A 14,443-nucleotide genomic window follows, 5' to 3' on the forward strand; every position below is an offset into this window, starting at 1 on the left:
AAGAGTAGGGCTTCAAGTGGGGCAAGCATGCTCAAATTTGATCACCCTGCCCTGTAGAGGGGCCGCTTCTCCACAGCAGTGTAGTAAAGGTGCCTGATGGTGAAGAAGAGGGGAAGGAGTGACAGAGAAGACAAAAACATGGCAAAGTTTGTGGAAGAGCCTTGATCCTGGTTGACCACATCACCAGTCCCAGAATCTCCCCAGTTTTATGTGAGGGTGGCTTGCATTCATTCCATTCCCTTCCTCTGACCCTAAATGACTCCGGATTTCAAATTTGTCCTTTTTAAAGTTTAGGAAGTGTTTTAATGCTTTACAAGAGCCTGATCTCTAACCCAGTCGCTTTTGAGAACAGCTGACTGTATAAATTTCTACCCTATAGGAAGAAGTCAGTAATATTTCTTCAACAGGACAATTTCAGACAATGAGTACATAACTCAGTTAATTCTTTTTTCCTTAAGGGATAAAATTAGAATGGTCCTAACACTCAATAATGTATCATACACATAAATGACGAGCTTTCAGGTTGATTTAATTACCAATGCCAAACTAAGACCACATTAAAATAACAAGTTGCCAGAAAATACAAATCTTGCATAGGTTTGACAGATGAAAAGGAAAGAAGGATGTAACATGCAGGTTATCAGAATAAGCTTCAGACACCTAAGTTGTTCTAATCTAGTAAATCTCTTTGTAGATTTGATAGAATTGTTAAAGTCAATACAGGAAAAATCTATCTCTGATTTCACTGCATAGTTTGGCTGTGCAACATCAAATGTGAAATGGCTAAATATCTTCTCAGGCTACTCCTTCCAGAGGAATGTTATTAAAACATGCTTTGATTTAGTAATCATTTTATGTCCCAATCAATACTACATTGACTATAGCATTAACAGTCTTCAGGCAGTTTGAATTGCACTGAAAGAGTAAAGTATGTCAAGTTTTCTCAAAGGAAAACAATATATTTTGCTTGGCTTTACAATATGAACATTCAGACTAAGTAGAAGTGCTGTAAATGAGCTAGTTCTTGAAGCTTCATTCCAATATGCCATTTGAAAGTAACCTTGGATGTCATGCCTCATCTCTTCACTGAGGATGCCGCTTCCCTTGAAAAGCTCGTGATTCTTGATCCAAGAGTATTTGCACATCAGAGGCAAAGATCCAAACTAAGAGACAAAACTGGCTGAAGCAATAGATGAATACCTCTCTCGATTTCCACCAGATTCTTGAATTCTTCATCTCTGATATTAGTTAAGAAGATGTTATACTTCAAAGCTATCTTCAAATGTGAATATTGTTTGGCAGTGTTTTGGTCTTGTGGATTTTAATGGCCAGTTAAATACATTTCCAAACACCTCAAATGCTGCCTGCTTTGCTTACTAAAATTGGAAATATTGCATTGGCAGATGGTATGCACACAGCATTAGTATTAATAGAAGGTGTACATTTTAATAGAAGAATACAGACAAAAGGAGAACAGGTGACAYTTGTAATGAAGCTAATAATGTGTGCTATAAAGCTGCACAATACCAGTTATTCCCAAACAATCAGATATTAAAAACCCTTACAGAAATGAAGTGCTTAACACATACAGACTAAGCCTCGATGAATTTCATTCATCCTTTATCACAGCTTTTGCATCTCTTTTTTCTTGCAAATCAAATTATCAGCCAGTATTCACTGCAATATATATTTTTTTATAGTCAGTCCCATTCCACTTCATACCTTTAACTCTCTTGTTCCCTTCATTGTCAGTCATAATCATGAGAAATACTTACAAAACAAGCACTAAGTTTAGAGATACAGGAGACTGTAGATGCTGACAGTTGGTTGTGAAGATCTTTAGGCCTCATTAGCAAGCCACAGGAAATTTGGTAGGAATATGCATTTCTATAGCGGAAGCAAGGATTGCAAAGCACAGCTGAAAAAGTCTGGGAAATGTCAGAAGGAAAACTGAATTTGCTGAAGTTCTGAATAGTAATTCTAGGTTTACGGTCTCTTGGAAGACTTTTAAAGTGCAGATTAAATAATTCCAGATGATGACAAAAAACCCCCAAAAGGTCTGTTAAGAAAACAAAAGGTTTGAGCCATTTCTGCTTTTTTGTGCCTTGAAGGAACCCTGCAGCCGTTCACTCCTGCCTCTTCAGTTTCTCCTTTGGCGTACTCTCCTCTTTCTCATACAAACCCTCTTATGAAAGTTTTCACGTTCTTTATCTGTTTCTCTTCCTCTTAGTTGCTTCCTGACTTGACCACTTCCTATTGTCAGTAATTTTGTCTGTTTATTTTTTCCTGCTTATCTCCACCTTAGCTCAGGGGACCGGCTAGCTTCCTCTTTTCATCTCTAATTTGTACCTTCCTCATGTGGGTTCCTGCTTACAACTTGCCATGATGTTTTTATAACTGACTGTTTAAACCTCTCTTCCACCAGGCAGAGAGTCTTGGCCACAGTTTGTGGATGTTGCGCGCTGCTTGACAGCGAACACTTGTTCTCCAGTCCAACCATGTGTTCAGCAGGAAAGGAAAGGCACCGGGAAAGGACGCAACGGAGGTTTTCAGTTCAGTCTTACCCTATCCATGCAGTGAAGCCTGAAAACACCATCCTTTACCAAGAAGAGGCAAAATCAACTACAGCAGCATGTTCGGCCCCTGAGCTCAGTATCAAACCAAGCTTTTCCCCTGCACCTGAAGTGTCAGCAGCTAGACTAATTCTGTGCTTTAAACGTTGATACCTTACTAAGTAAGAGCAGATTCTCATGAGCTCTTGCAACCTTCCTGGCTCAGGAAAGCAAATGCGTTCTTAAGCCTTGCCTTTGCACGGTAATAGCTGGCAAAAGCAAGGAGACTTCCGTAGTGTTGGGTTTTACCGAAGTGCCTTCTCAGTGAGGACTAGCCCGAGGAGTCTTCCTTGTAACTTTGTAACTACTTCTTCTGGTTTCAGCTGCTAAAGTAGGATCTGGCCAACTGAGCTTTAGCAATTTCCTGCAGTTTTGATAGCCAAAAGTGTGATTGATCTTACAGCTGCATAATGCTGTTTGCCATTACAACGATAATAACGTAGATCTAGCAGAGAGTGCAGGTGTGCCCCTACAGTTATAAGAGGCACTGGTGATACTCAGCAAATGCATTTTTTTTTCCATGTTCAGGGACTGCTAGGACTGAACCCCAGGCACTGAGCACTTTCTCTCTTGATTTAGTTACTAGCTGCTACAGATCAGACCATACTCAGTTTCACCATTTCATGTTATAGTATTGGAGTGTAGTTACCACCAGCTAAAACAGCAGATCACTTAAAATTAAAGTGTTTCTGGTATCTTCACAGCCCCATGTTTCTAAACAGAACTCGGTTTTAAGTCCTAGCCTATTAAGTGTGTCAGTACACAAATAGCTGCATTGAACACAACGCACTAGTCCTTATACCCTGATTACTGGCTTTGCCCATCTCCTGGGATGTTCCTCCTCCCCTCATCCACACTGCTGGATTTCCCCCCCCCACCATACACACAGAACATCAATTCAAAATAAGTGAGAATTCAGCCAAGTATGACTTGACCTGTTTTGTCARTAGTTGTTGAAGTGGATAGAGAAGATGTCTTCCCACAGAACACAAGTCTGCTAGAAAACCTCACAGCGGTAGGAAAGAAAATGAACTCATATATTTCTCCCAACTGTGTATTTGGGTAGAACTAATTTTCTTTTTTTTCCACTCTTGCAGGGTATGTTTAATTTGTGAGCTCACCAAGATGTTATCTTTTTCCCAGAATCATCAGACTTTCTCTAAAAGGTGAAACAGTTTTATTGCCCTTGGAGAATCCTGCAGATTTTTTTTATTCACCTATGGTAGAACACCAGATTACAGACTTTCAGCCATGGATGGAGATGTGGGCATCTGTCCTTTAAATGTAGATCTTAAAGTAGAATATACTTCACCTTGCCTGAAGAAGTATAGCAGCAAAGAGAAGTGAATGCTGTAGCTTATTAGGCTAAACTTATTGTTGCAATAGGCTTTTTTTTTTTTTTTCCCCTCTCATGACAAAAATCTGACATTTGGGAGGAAGGGGAAGAGAAACACAGACAGTATTAAACATAGCTTTAATTTTATTGTAGAAGTTCCATATGGACACATAATTTAAAGACCAATTAACATTTACAGACAAACATGGACTGGTTTTGTCAGAAGGGATGCATGTTCTTCTTTCAATACTTATTAAAGTTAAGATTTGGCCGAAATTGCTGATTTTCAAGGAAATATCTCATCTCTTCATATCGAGATGGAACATTCACTTAAACTTAAATACAGGAAATGTTGGGCATAATAGCTATTACTTGCACAGATCTTGTTAACAAGAACATAATCTCCTAATCACTCCCTTGAAAGCCAACCCAGATGATAGAAGCATAGTTGGACTCCTGCCAAACAGCTCAAGAACTCTGATTCACACCCAAACTCCTGCAGGAGTGTCAGGATAACCTCAAGTATTCAGTGAAAAAACAAATAAAGCACTCTGCATTTATACCTCCTTATACTTGTGTTTATGAATACAGAAACTATCAGTTGAGATAGTACAAAAGCCTGAGTAAGAAACAGGACTGCAGGCATCTAAATCTGTTTATATTACACACCAAAACAATATATAACTGTTCAAGCAGTATTGACTCAGTAGTAACATCATAGTCATCTCCCCATCCCTTGGGATTAGACCTTGAGAAAACAGAAAGTTGATTTTTTTAAAGATGTAGAGTAGTTAGAGGACAAAGGAACAGAAAGTTGGTTTTAGTGGTGGTGTTTCCCTCACAGCCAGGGCACATGTGTGATTCAATGAGGCTTGCAAATGGCTTTGATCTTACATCATCTCCATGATGTAAGTCATGAAAACAGGAGCCTGTGGTGGTGGTGGCTCTTGATACACTGTGGTGATGTGAGGACTGATTGCTGCAAGTTCATAGACATGTTTAGTTTTCAGTATAAYGCATCTAATAAAATAAATAAATGCTAAAAGTATTTTGCTATAGCAGTGCTTTTAAAGAGAAAGCAAACAAGCAAGCTCACCTGCTAAATGTTTCTGTTACAGAAAATATTAGAGATAAGGTGAATTTCTTTGTTTATGTTTTTTCCATTGACTTGTAAAACTATCAACTAGCTCTCTGCATTTTTTTCCCTAGTAAACAGAGTACATGACAAGTTGACAAAATGATCATGTTGCTTGAAAAGTTTTTTTATAGGCTATCCAAATTTCTGGGTGGGATGAAGGGTGGAGCTAGTCATTTAGCTACACCCATGGTAAGGTTTATAAAGGAAGTTTTCTAGGGGAGCTCCTCTCTGTCAGTCTATATCAACTGTCAGTTTTATTTTGTTACCATGTCAAGGCTTCAGAAAGGTTCCCATGGTGGGGATGATTCTCTAAATACATCTTTGAAACAGCGAAGTAAGGTAAGTCATGGAGTCTGCTTTACTACTTTGGTTCCTTTTTATACCTGGTATTTCTATGACACAGAGCTGAGTGATACTTTAATTTTAAAGGTCTGTATTTTCTCTGCTATGTATAATTGGAGTCTTATTCTCTATAGTTTTGTCCTCTTATAATGCTAATTCAAATGGCGGGGAAAAAAACAACCTTAAAAAAATCCTAACGCTTATTAGCATTTGGAGAAGCTACTATTTGTTACAGGTTGATTCGGTCTTGAGGACTGATGACTGAGAGCTAATTTGTACCACCTGTCCACAATATTTAGGTTATTGTGGTTGTTGGAATTGTGCTGCTTTTCCTTAGCCATACCAATATTAATTTCTCAAGCAAACAAATAAAAGATATGCTGTGCTTAATTGCATAATTGCTGTGGCTTAGTCATGACTCTTTGATACACCCAGGAATCCTGCCATAATTTTTGAGTTATCCTGTATCGCAGTTTCCTTATGTATACCTGCACATAATTGCCTGTAAATTATTCAGTTCAGCAGAGGYCTCTTGATTTACTGTGAATTTCCCTAAATGAGACTAGGTACTATAAAGATCTGTTTGCTATTGCACGGGAGTGTTTGTGTTGGTATAATACTTTTGTATAAACTTAACTCTCCTTCTAGCTACCTTACAATGTATTGGTGACCTGGTTGCCTCTTGGAGGGGGGGCTGCAAAGCTGGTTGTTGTTTGGGGTAATTCTCCTCCCCGTGTCATCTACCTCGCTATGTTCTGTGTATGTTTTGTAGACTCCTAACTGGAGTCTTCCATAAGGCAAAGCCCAACTATTTTTGTGTGTAAAGTCTTCCAGGGAGGCAAGCATGTCCTAAATGTAGCAAGAACAGGCACATGTAGGGGTAAGTAATGGAAATAGCTTGCAGGGGTAAGGCTGAGTGGGATCACAAGGTGGCTTTTGCTTCCCAGTTGCCTGTTTGCTGGTGCCTCCAGTGCTTGCTTGCACCTTTCTAAATGTGTATCCTTAAAGACAAGCAAGCCCTGAGCTGATCTACTTGCAGCTGCCAAAATATGCTGTGTGCCCAGAGAGCAGGCATCCTTCTTCAGTCCTGCTCATGGCTCCTGACTCTCCCCATAGTTGTCAGGAGAAAAGGCTCAATGTGAAGGTTAGTTGTAGGACATCTCTCTGCACTCCCTGGAGGAGTGTTCAACCTGATGGAAACTCTTACAATGCCACATCATGGCGAGCACTAACAAATGTTTCTATACACCTCTGTATAAGATTTCAGGTACTGGTAATGTGCAATCTGTTCTTGTTTGAGGGGACTCAACTGGGAAAGCTCACTCTTGACCCCAGCTGTTAAATACTCTCTCCACTCCCAGGCTCACATCCCTGTCATTTCATGACCTTCTCCAAACCCTTCAGCCACTGGTAACAGCCACCATTTGCTATAACAAAATTCAGCTTGGGCTATTTCTATAAAAATCTGTGGTCTTGCTTGTGTTCTGCTGCCAGCTGTGCTTATATTGCAGCAATATGTTGAAAAAAGTTTGCACTTGTTTGAATGTGTGAAAGCATGCAAGTTTGTTTTCAGTGTGCTCATCTGTTACTAGATGCTGGTATTACAGAAGTAACTGGAATCTCAGTCCTTTTCTCAGAGCCTTTAATTTAAATATAAGAGATAACAGAGAGATTTGGACAGACAGGCACATATCAGTTTACAAGATGTCTAGCTGAAAAGTTGTAATCATGAGCTGAAATCAAATGCATTGTATTAAACAGTGATCACAACAAGGGGCGTGCAGCTTGGATGCGTCAAGAATGCTGRTCAGCATAACAGGTAGTTATCTCATTACACCAGCTACCTAGCTCTGGTTTTTTTGTAGGTGTTGATGGTAAAGCAGAATTGTGAGGAACTGAAGAAGATGGGAATGAGCCTTGAATATACTTTTTTRGAGCTTCTTTCAGGAGCTGGGAAAATGAAAGAACATCTAGACCTCTCTGAAAACTTAATAAGCAGCCACAGAGACAAGTATCTTGAAGTGAGTAGAGGAAAGAGTTAACTTTTATCTATAGATGACTAGATCAGAGAAGAATAATGAATGGTTTCTTTTGTGACATTCAATTTAGAAGGAGTAGAAGTTTTTTCATTCATTGCTCCCAAAACATGGGAAGTATTTGAGGTTAGAGGCTAGTTTTCTAGTTGTTTTGCAAAGCATACTAGTATTACCACCAGGTACTACAAAACAATCAAAGTTATGGTTTCCACAAAAACGGTGGTGTAGGATGGGTTCTCTTTTTCAAACTGTGTAAGCAGAACTGTGAATTTATGTAGCTGGCACAAGGTTGACTGACAGCCGCTTGGGCAAGATGGAGCAGTGTGAATTGGAGAGGATCTCTGAGCATTTTGACTTTGTGCAATTAGCAGGCAAGATAAAATAATTGCATCTTGACTGCGGTGTTTGAATAGACACATTTTCCCCCTTGATAATGTTGTGGTTTTTCTTTTGGGTTTCTGAAGCATCCTACAAGTTTAATATTGACTTAACTTCAACAGTGTGGTCATTTCTGCTTTCGACCATCTGTTGTTGCTGGTACATGACAAACTCTGGCTGTACTGGATTGCAGCAAGAGAAGTCTCGCTTGACAGCGTAGCAGTCTCATGTGAGGGAGTTCCTTTGGCTTTATCCTGCACCATACTTCCGGTATCTTGGCATGCTGCAATTAAGTGTTCATTAGTATTTTTAAGTGCAATGCATTTATTTTAAGTGCCTTGTAAACTGGTATAGACCAAACTGTTCAAAAATATTTACTGTTATCTTTTGTTTTCTTAATCAGTACAGTAAATGGGAGGTAAGGAAGAAGAAAATACTTTCAATACTGGCACATAATCTTAAACGTCTCTTTTCATCCCTCCCGCAAAGTTATCTAAGGTTTTTCAGAAGTAGGGAGAAAGTTTGAGCTCTTTCAACTGGGTAATGCAGAATTGCTTACTATTTTTTTAGACATCAATGCATACCTTAACTTGTGTGTTTGTGAATTTGCCCCCCCTCTAAGCAGGGATTAACTGACTTTGGTCATTTTGTGACTTGATAAGCAGCATTCATGGAATAAAATACTTATCTAGGGTAGTTCTAACTTTAGCCTCCTATTCCATAGGAATGATTTAAGGGACAGTGATCTGTGATAGATTACTTACCCTATTTGATAAATTTTTAGAAGACTATTTTTGAGTAGCCAAACTACAAACCTAAGGGCACCATCTTCCTCTCCTGATTTTGATTTTTTTGAAGCCACAGTTTTACTAAATGCAGAAAGTTTGCAAAGATGACTTCTTGGTGGTGAGCTGGGTATTTGAGTCAGATGTCCAATGAAAATCCTGCAGTAACTTATTTCTTCAGGGTAGTATATGAAGAATAATGCTGAAAGCTGGTTTACTCTGATGYGGTTTTCTACTAGACCCTACTATTTTAAATACTTTTTCTACAAAAGATTCAAGCATAAAATTTCAGCATATTTGGGTGGATGCTAAAATGAACCTTTGATCTGGATTCTCCCTTCTTATTTGTGCACAGCAACATGGGTGTATTCAGAGCCGAGCTGGGGCTGCTTGCAGGCAGGCAGGGGGGTCTGGGCTGCGGTGAGCACAAGTGCTCGGGGAGGAGCTTACTACATTTTGAATTTGCATACCTCTAGGGGTTCAACTTTGGTTTGTCTAGATTTTTTGGATTCCTGATATCAGAAGGGTTTTACAGATCCTAATATCACTCTGGTTTGTTCAGCATGGCTGGATTTCCTTAAATAATGTTTTTCCTCAGAGCAGTGCTGTCGGAGGAAAGTGTCAACTGGCCTCTACTGCCTTTGTCTAGTTTAAGTCAAACCAAATCGCTGAATTTAAATAATGCGCTGCCTCCTGTAGACATCAACTTTTGCAGTGTCCTTGTCTGTGTGAGAGGCGTTCCAATAAGCAACAATTCCCACTGCAGTGCAGAAATGCTGAGAAAGAAATATAACTGCCAGTCAAATGTCACTTGACCTGAGACAATAATGGTGAAGCGTATCTGCCAAGTGCTTGAAGGCCACATGAGTTAAAGGATGTGATTAGCATCCTCCATATGACTTTAGAATGATGTATTGTCTCTGCTGCAGTAATAATCTTTCATTGTGATACAGGGACTACAAGCAACACATGAACATGTTAGAAAACCAGACAGAGAAACACTGACGGGCCTGTCAAATGACAGGGAACTTATTATGCAGCTGTGGCACCGATCAACAAGAAATGTTTGTCTGACCGATGGCAGCGATATCCTTTGTCTTCCTCTGAAAGGAACGCCTGGCTGCTGGTACAGTTTCTGTCCACTAAAACACTGTGGCACAGAGGAGCTGGCTGGCAGGAATGCTGCTTTGTTACAGGATTCACTAGGAGTTAGCACAAAAAAATCAGACTTGTGTTCTTTTGACAGTGAAGATTTTATTCAAGGTTTTATTTTGCTCAGTGAGATACAATAAGACATAAAGATAATGTAGAGGCTATTCTTCAGCCTAAATGCATCCATTTAAATCCCATAAGACAGTGGTATAAGGTCTCTGTATTACTTCCTGTACATGTCCCTTGAGCAGTACGGTATTTATCTATGAATGTTTTCATAATGACCTGTTTACATTTGATAACCAAGTTCTAAAACTTGAAGTTGCAGTAAAATGTTTGCTCAAAGCAATGTCCCAAGTAAAGCAGAATGACATTCCTGTCTCACACATAGCTTTACAGCATATGCATGCTGCTATCGCCTATGCAAAGCATAAAGGCTCATCCTGAAACGTGCTGGTGAGCCCGGCTGGAGTAAGCAATGGGAGCTGGGAACTAGCCTGTGTGCCTGCGAAGCACTGCAGCAAGGCCTGGAGCTTGCCCAAGCTTCGAGGCTCTTTCCTACTGTATGAACATGTGTGGCGTATTAGAGGCTTCCAGTCTGCAGCGCTGATTTTCTTGGAACACAAAAATACATGTTAAAACAAAAAGCACTTTCCAATAGGAGACAGACCTGGTAGCTGAGATTAAAGGATAATGTGTACCTTCCCTGCCCTGCAGTAGGGTCCCTCCCTCCCACCTTTTCTAGTTTTATAGTTTTTTGTGGCATCTGAAGTTGAAGCAATCTTACCCTGCCCCTGGGATCCCTAGGAAAGTTTCTTTCTGTGTCTTCTGGGGCTTGCCTGGTTCTGTTCCCAGGCGTGAGCCTGGTTCTTCTTGCAGGCATCTCCCGTCATCTGCTTGCACGGCAGACTGACCATGGGGTGTTTCACTACCAGCTTGCCCCACAGCAGCATCTCACAGGTGAGAGTGTCCAAGCGGTCCCATGGAGGCAGCCGACCCCTCTTCTTCCCTGCCCTCTTTCCTCCCAGAGGTGCTCACCTGCCTCAGCGCATGGGGGCCAAGACTGCATGGGTGATTTTCCTCTCTGCTGCCTGACTATCCCTCCCTTTTACAAGAAAGAACCATTTTTCTACTATTTACTGTACTTTCTGTCAGTTGTCACAAATGGTTTGACAGGGTAAAATGACATGTCATGGCATGGAGGGTCATTAGATGAGTCGTCACCATTTTATGATGTTTCATTAAGTGTTTTAAAATCTAAGCAACAATCAAATAGTTGTGTGTGTGTGTGTGTGTGTGGGGGGGGGGGGGGGGGGGGAGAGAACGAACATAAAAGCTCCCTTGGAGTCAGATCCTCTTGCTACCGGCTGCCTTTCCATAGGCATCAAGCAGAGACAGGCATACGTGTTCTGGGACTCAGTGTGCCAAAACATGTGGCTTTATTCCAACTCGCCAAGTCAACTGTAAAAGAAGCAGCAAGTTGTGTTTCTGAATTCACTGCATTCTTAGTGTCAGAAAATTGTTACACTGGCTTGCACATCCTATTTGCCTCTTTGCCTGTGCAAGATAGCAGGAAAAAGAACACAGCACTTCAAACCAGAATAGGTTATAAGCACCTGTGCTGACCAAAGAAAGTAGAAGTATTTCTGCAAATAAAACAAGTGCACTTTTAAATGTAACAATATTTCACCTCATTAAAATTGGGGCAGCTTGAGTTATATTATTCTTTACAAATCTCATCTGTCAAAATATATTATCTCAGTCATTTTCATATTCTGGAAATTAAACTTCCACTTCTATTTGTCATCCAAAAGGAGGAGGAAAGCTGAACACTGGCCTCTTTCTGGATACAGAAGTTTTGAGAAGTTGACAAATTACACCAAGGAAGAACAGAATAACACTGAAGTAAAATGATGTGCTAGTACTCTCAACAGGCATAAGGCACTTAGTTTGCTTGATAAGCTGCCAAACGTTGTCATTTGAGTGTTGCAAAGACTTCCAGCTGTCCGCGTACATGAACCAAGTATGTGGGTGAATTAGAATTTGTCCGTGTGACCCTGTGTCCAAAGTGACCCTGCCTAATTTTGTTAATTCACGCACAAGTGCAGCTTGTAGCAACCTTCTAATAATCTCTTTGGCCAATACAGCGTTTCTCTGAACATCCTATCCAATGATAAATTGAAGGGCTGTGTTTGTGGAGGCATAGCAGGGCTCTTCTCTCACCTGTTTACAAGCCTCCAATTTGCTGTGGGAGATGCTGCCTTATTCTGTTGACTCACTGCAAAAGGTGTGGTGTGTTTTGACCAGAAATGGGAGGGCGTTCAGGGTGTCTGAGCAGAGCGCAGCAGYGTCTAAGACAGGGCCTGCAGGGAAATCAGTCTTATGGGAAAGCGTAGGTTGAATCTTACATTTTTGCTAAGTGAGTTAACAAGTAATCTGACTACAAAAAAAGGGAGAAAAATTGGAGTTATACCACAAGCATACATAAACTGTTCACAGGATTGTGTGAGCAAGACCTGCTTTCAGATGATGTTGGATCCTTCAGCTGAGGATGCTGTTGGACTTCATTTGTTCCACAAGTTGTTACATTGATTCACTTTAGGCATGTTGACTAATATCTAGTTACAGGGACTTCCCATAGCTAACTAATTCTGCTGAAAAGAAAAGGGCTTTAAGTGAATATGTGTTTGGGAAATGGGGATCTCATTTGCAGCAGTTTTATTTAGAGCCTCAAAATTCATGTTCAGCTTGTGCACACATACTTTATATCTGACACTGTTTATTAAAGTAACTGTGGAGAAAAACATTTGATAGTTGCCATCCTGAGCACCCTAGATGCAGAGTTTACTGAGTTTCTGCAAGCCAAGAGATGTGTCAAGAACTCTTTCAGGCTCAGCTGAAGGACACCCTGGTCCCTCCATAGAAAATTAGCTGCTAGGAGGCTACCACATTAAGGCACAAAGTACAGAAATCTTAGTTGCCCTAGTCTGAGTCTGCACAGTCTGAAAAAGCTTATTTAGCAACATTAACAGGGGCTAGATTGTCTAGGGCAGGTTGTATGTGCCCAAGAAGAAACAGCAAGACTGGTTCCTCAACACAGAGTTTGCTGAACTGGCAGGTTTATGAAGAGGGAGACTGCTGTTTATGTTCAGACATATGGGTCTCCCAATTAGATTAGGTCAGACAGATACCTAAGCTTTATTGTCAAGTTCTCCATTGAACAATAACGATCAAAGAACTGCCAGAGTTTTACTGCCCCATCTAAGCTAAAAGACTTTGTCTTCTAGCTGTGAAAAATTGGCCAGTAGAGAAGTTCAGTCAACTATAGGGGAAATAGTGTGCATGTAAATGGTAAATTAGTCCAAAATATCTGTTTGGTCAAGTAGTGTCTTTTCTTGCTTAGTTTTGGCATCAAACTGAAAACAGGATAAGTGTCTAGGAAAGACAGCAAAAGAAGTAGCTACACTTAAACTTTGTATACTATTTAAATAAGTTTTTAGTGCTTCTCCAAATCGGTGCTTGCAGGCAGTGAGCCAAAGGAAAAAACTTATCTAATCTGAGGTTCTCAGTGACTTTTCTACAAACTGTAGCCGTCAGTAGGCTTGTACATCTATAATTGATTGTAAGTAGCCCATTTTATTTGTACAAGAGTGGAGTCCAAGAACTCTTTAACTGTTTCACCAGTGCTATAAAGAGCAAAAGGATTTTTAAGCTGGGGAATTAAAACTGAAGTACAAAATTTTAGCTATTTTACCACCTGAACACTCCACAGATACTGGAATCTACCTTTACATCCTTGTGAGTTAGTCCTGTTTTTCTGTTCAGGGACCTGAGGCAGAGAAAGACATGCCAGAGCTGGTRAAAGGACTGAGGTATCTGAAGTGTCAATCCAGTATCTTGACTGAGCCTCTGTCTCCTGGGTAAGACGTGTAGCTGACAAGCAGCCTGCAGTTATGGTACTTCTACATGGAGTCATAGAAAATAAAGGTTGGAAGAGATGTCTGGATGGTCTGGTCTAACCCCCGGTCAAAGCAGTCCTAGATAGATCAGGTTGCTCAGGTGCTTATTGAGCTCTGAATGTCTCAAAGCAGAGAGACTTCACAGCCTCGCTGGACCCCATTCCAGTGTTCAACTGCCTTCATGGTGAAAATGCTTCTCCTAACATGTAATCAGATTCTGCCTTGTTGAAACTTGCCTGTTGCCTCTTGCGCTGTCAATGTGTGCCTTTGAGAGGAGCCTGGCTCCATCTTCTCTACGCCCTCCCATTAGGTAACTGCAGGATGCAGTGAGTTCCCCCACCAGCCTTTTCTTCACCAGGCTGAAGAAAGCCAGTGCTCTCAGCTTCTGCTTGTGCTCCAGCCACTTATGCATCTTGGTTTACTGGACTGGACTCCAGTATGTCTGTCTTTAATGTTTTGGGGAGCCAGAAACCAGACACAAGTACTCCCCGTGCAGTCTCACAAGTGTTGCATGCAAGGGAACCATCACTTCCCCGGACCTGCTGGCTACACTCCTGCAAACACAGCTCAGTAGGGAGTTGTCCTTCTTTACTGCAAGGACACACTGACTGATATTCAGCTTGTTGTCCACCAGGACCCCCAGATTTTTTCCTGTAAATTTGCTCTCTAGCTAGCTGGCACCCAGCCTGTGCTGTTCAATAGGGT

General features: G+C 40.8%; 1 protein-coding gene and 2 long non-coding RNA genes across 3 annotated transcripts in view; 2 read left to right on the forward strand and 1 right to left on the reverse strand.

Moving 5' to 3' along the window:
• Positions 1 to 508: 508 nt before the first annotated feature.
• On the reverse strand, positions 509 to 1,808 carry LOC112965439. Its single transcript, XR_003253292.1, has 2 exons — positions 1,776 to 1,808; positions 509 to 1,238 (listed from the first exon to the last, which is right to left on the reverse strand). It is a non-coding gene; the product is annotated as an uncharacterized LOC112965439 (long non-coding RNA).
• An 839-nt stretch (positions 1,809 to 2,647) lies between these two features.
• On the forward strand, positions 2,648 to 4,514 carry LOC112965438. Its single transcript, XR_003253291.1, has 2 exons — positions 2,648 to 2,734; positions 3,710 to 4,514. It is a non-coding gene; the product is annotated as an uncharacterized LOC112965438 (long non-coding RNA).
• An 801-nt stretch (positions 4,515 to 5,315) lies between these two features.
• The window catches only part of MAPRE2 (microtubule associated protein RP/EB family member 2), a 94,455-nt gene continuing 85,327 nt past the window's right edge, over positions 5,316 to 14,443 (forward strand). The window contains exon 1 of the mRNA XM_026064423.1: positions 5,316 to 5,425. Within this exon, the coding sequence (XP_025920208.1) occupies positions 5,354 to 5,425 (72 nt within the window). The 5' untranslated portion in view covers positions 5,316 to 5,353. The remainder of the gene's footprint in view (positions 5,426 to 14,443) is intronic.

Source organism: Apteryx rowi, unplaced genomic scaffold, assembly GCF_003343035.1.
Source record: "Apteryx rowi isolate R43461 unplaced genomic scaffold, aptRow1 scaffold_216, whole genome shotgun sequence".
Lineage (NCBI taxonomy): Eukaryota > Metazoa > Chordata > Aves > Apterygiformes > Apterygidae > Apteryx > Apteryx rowi.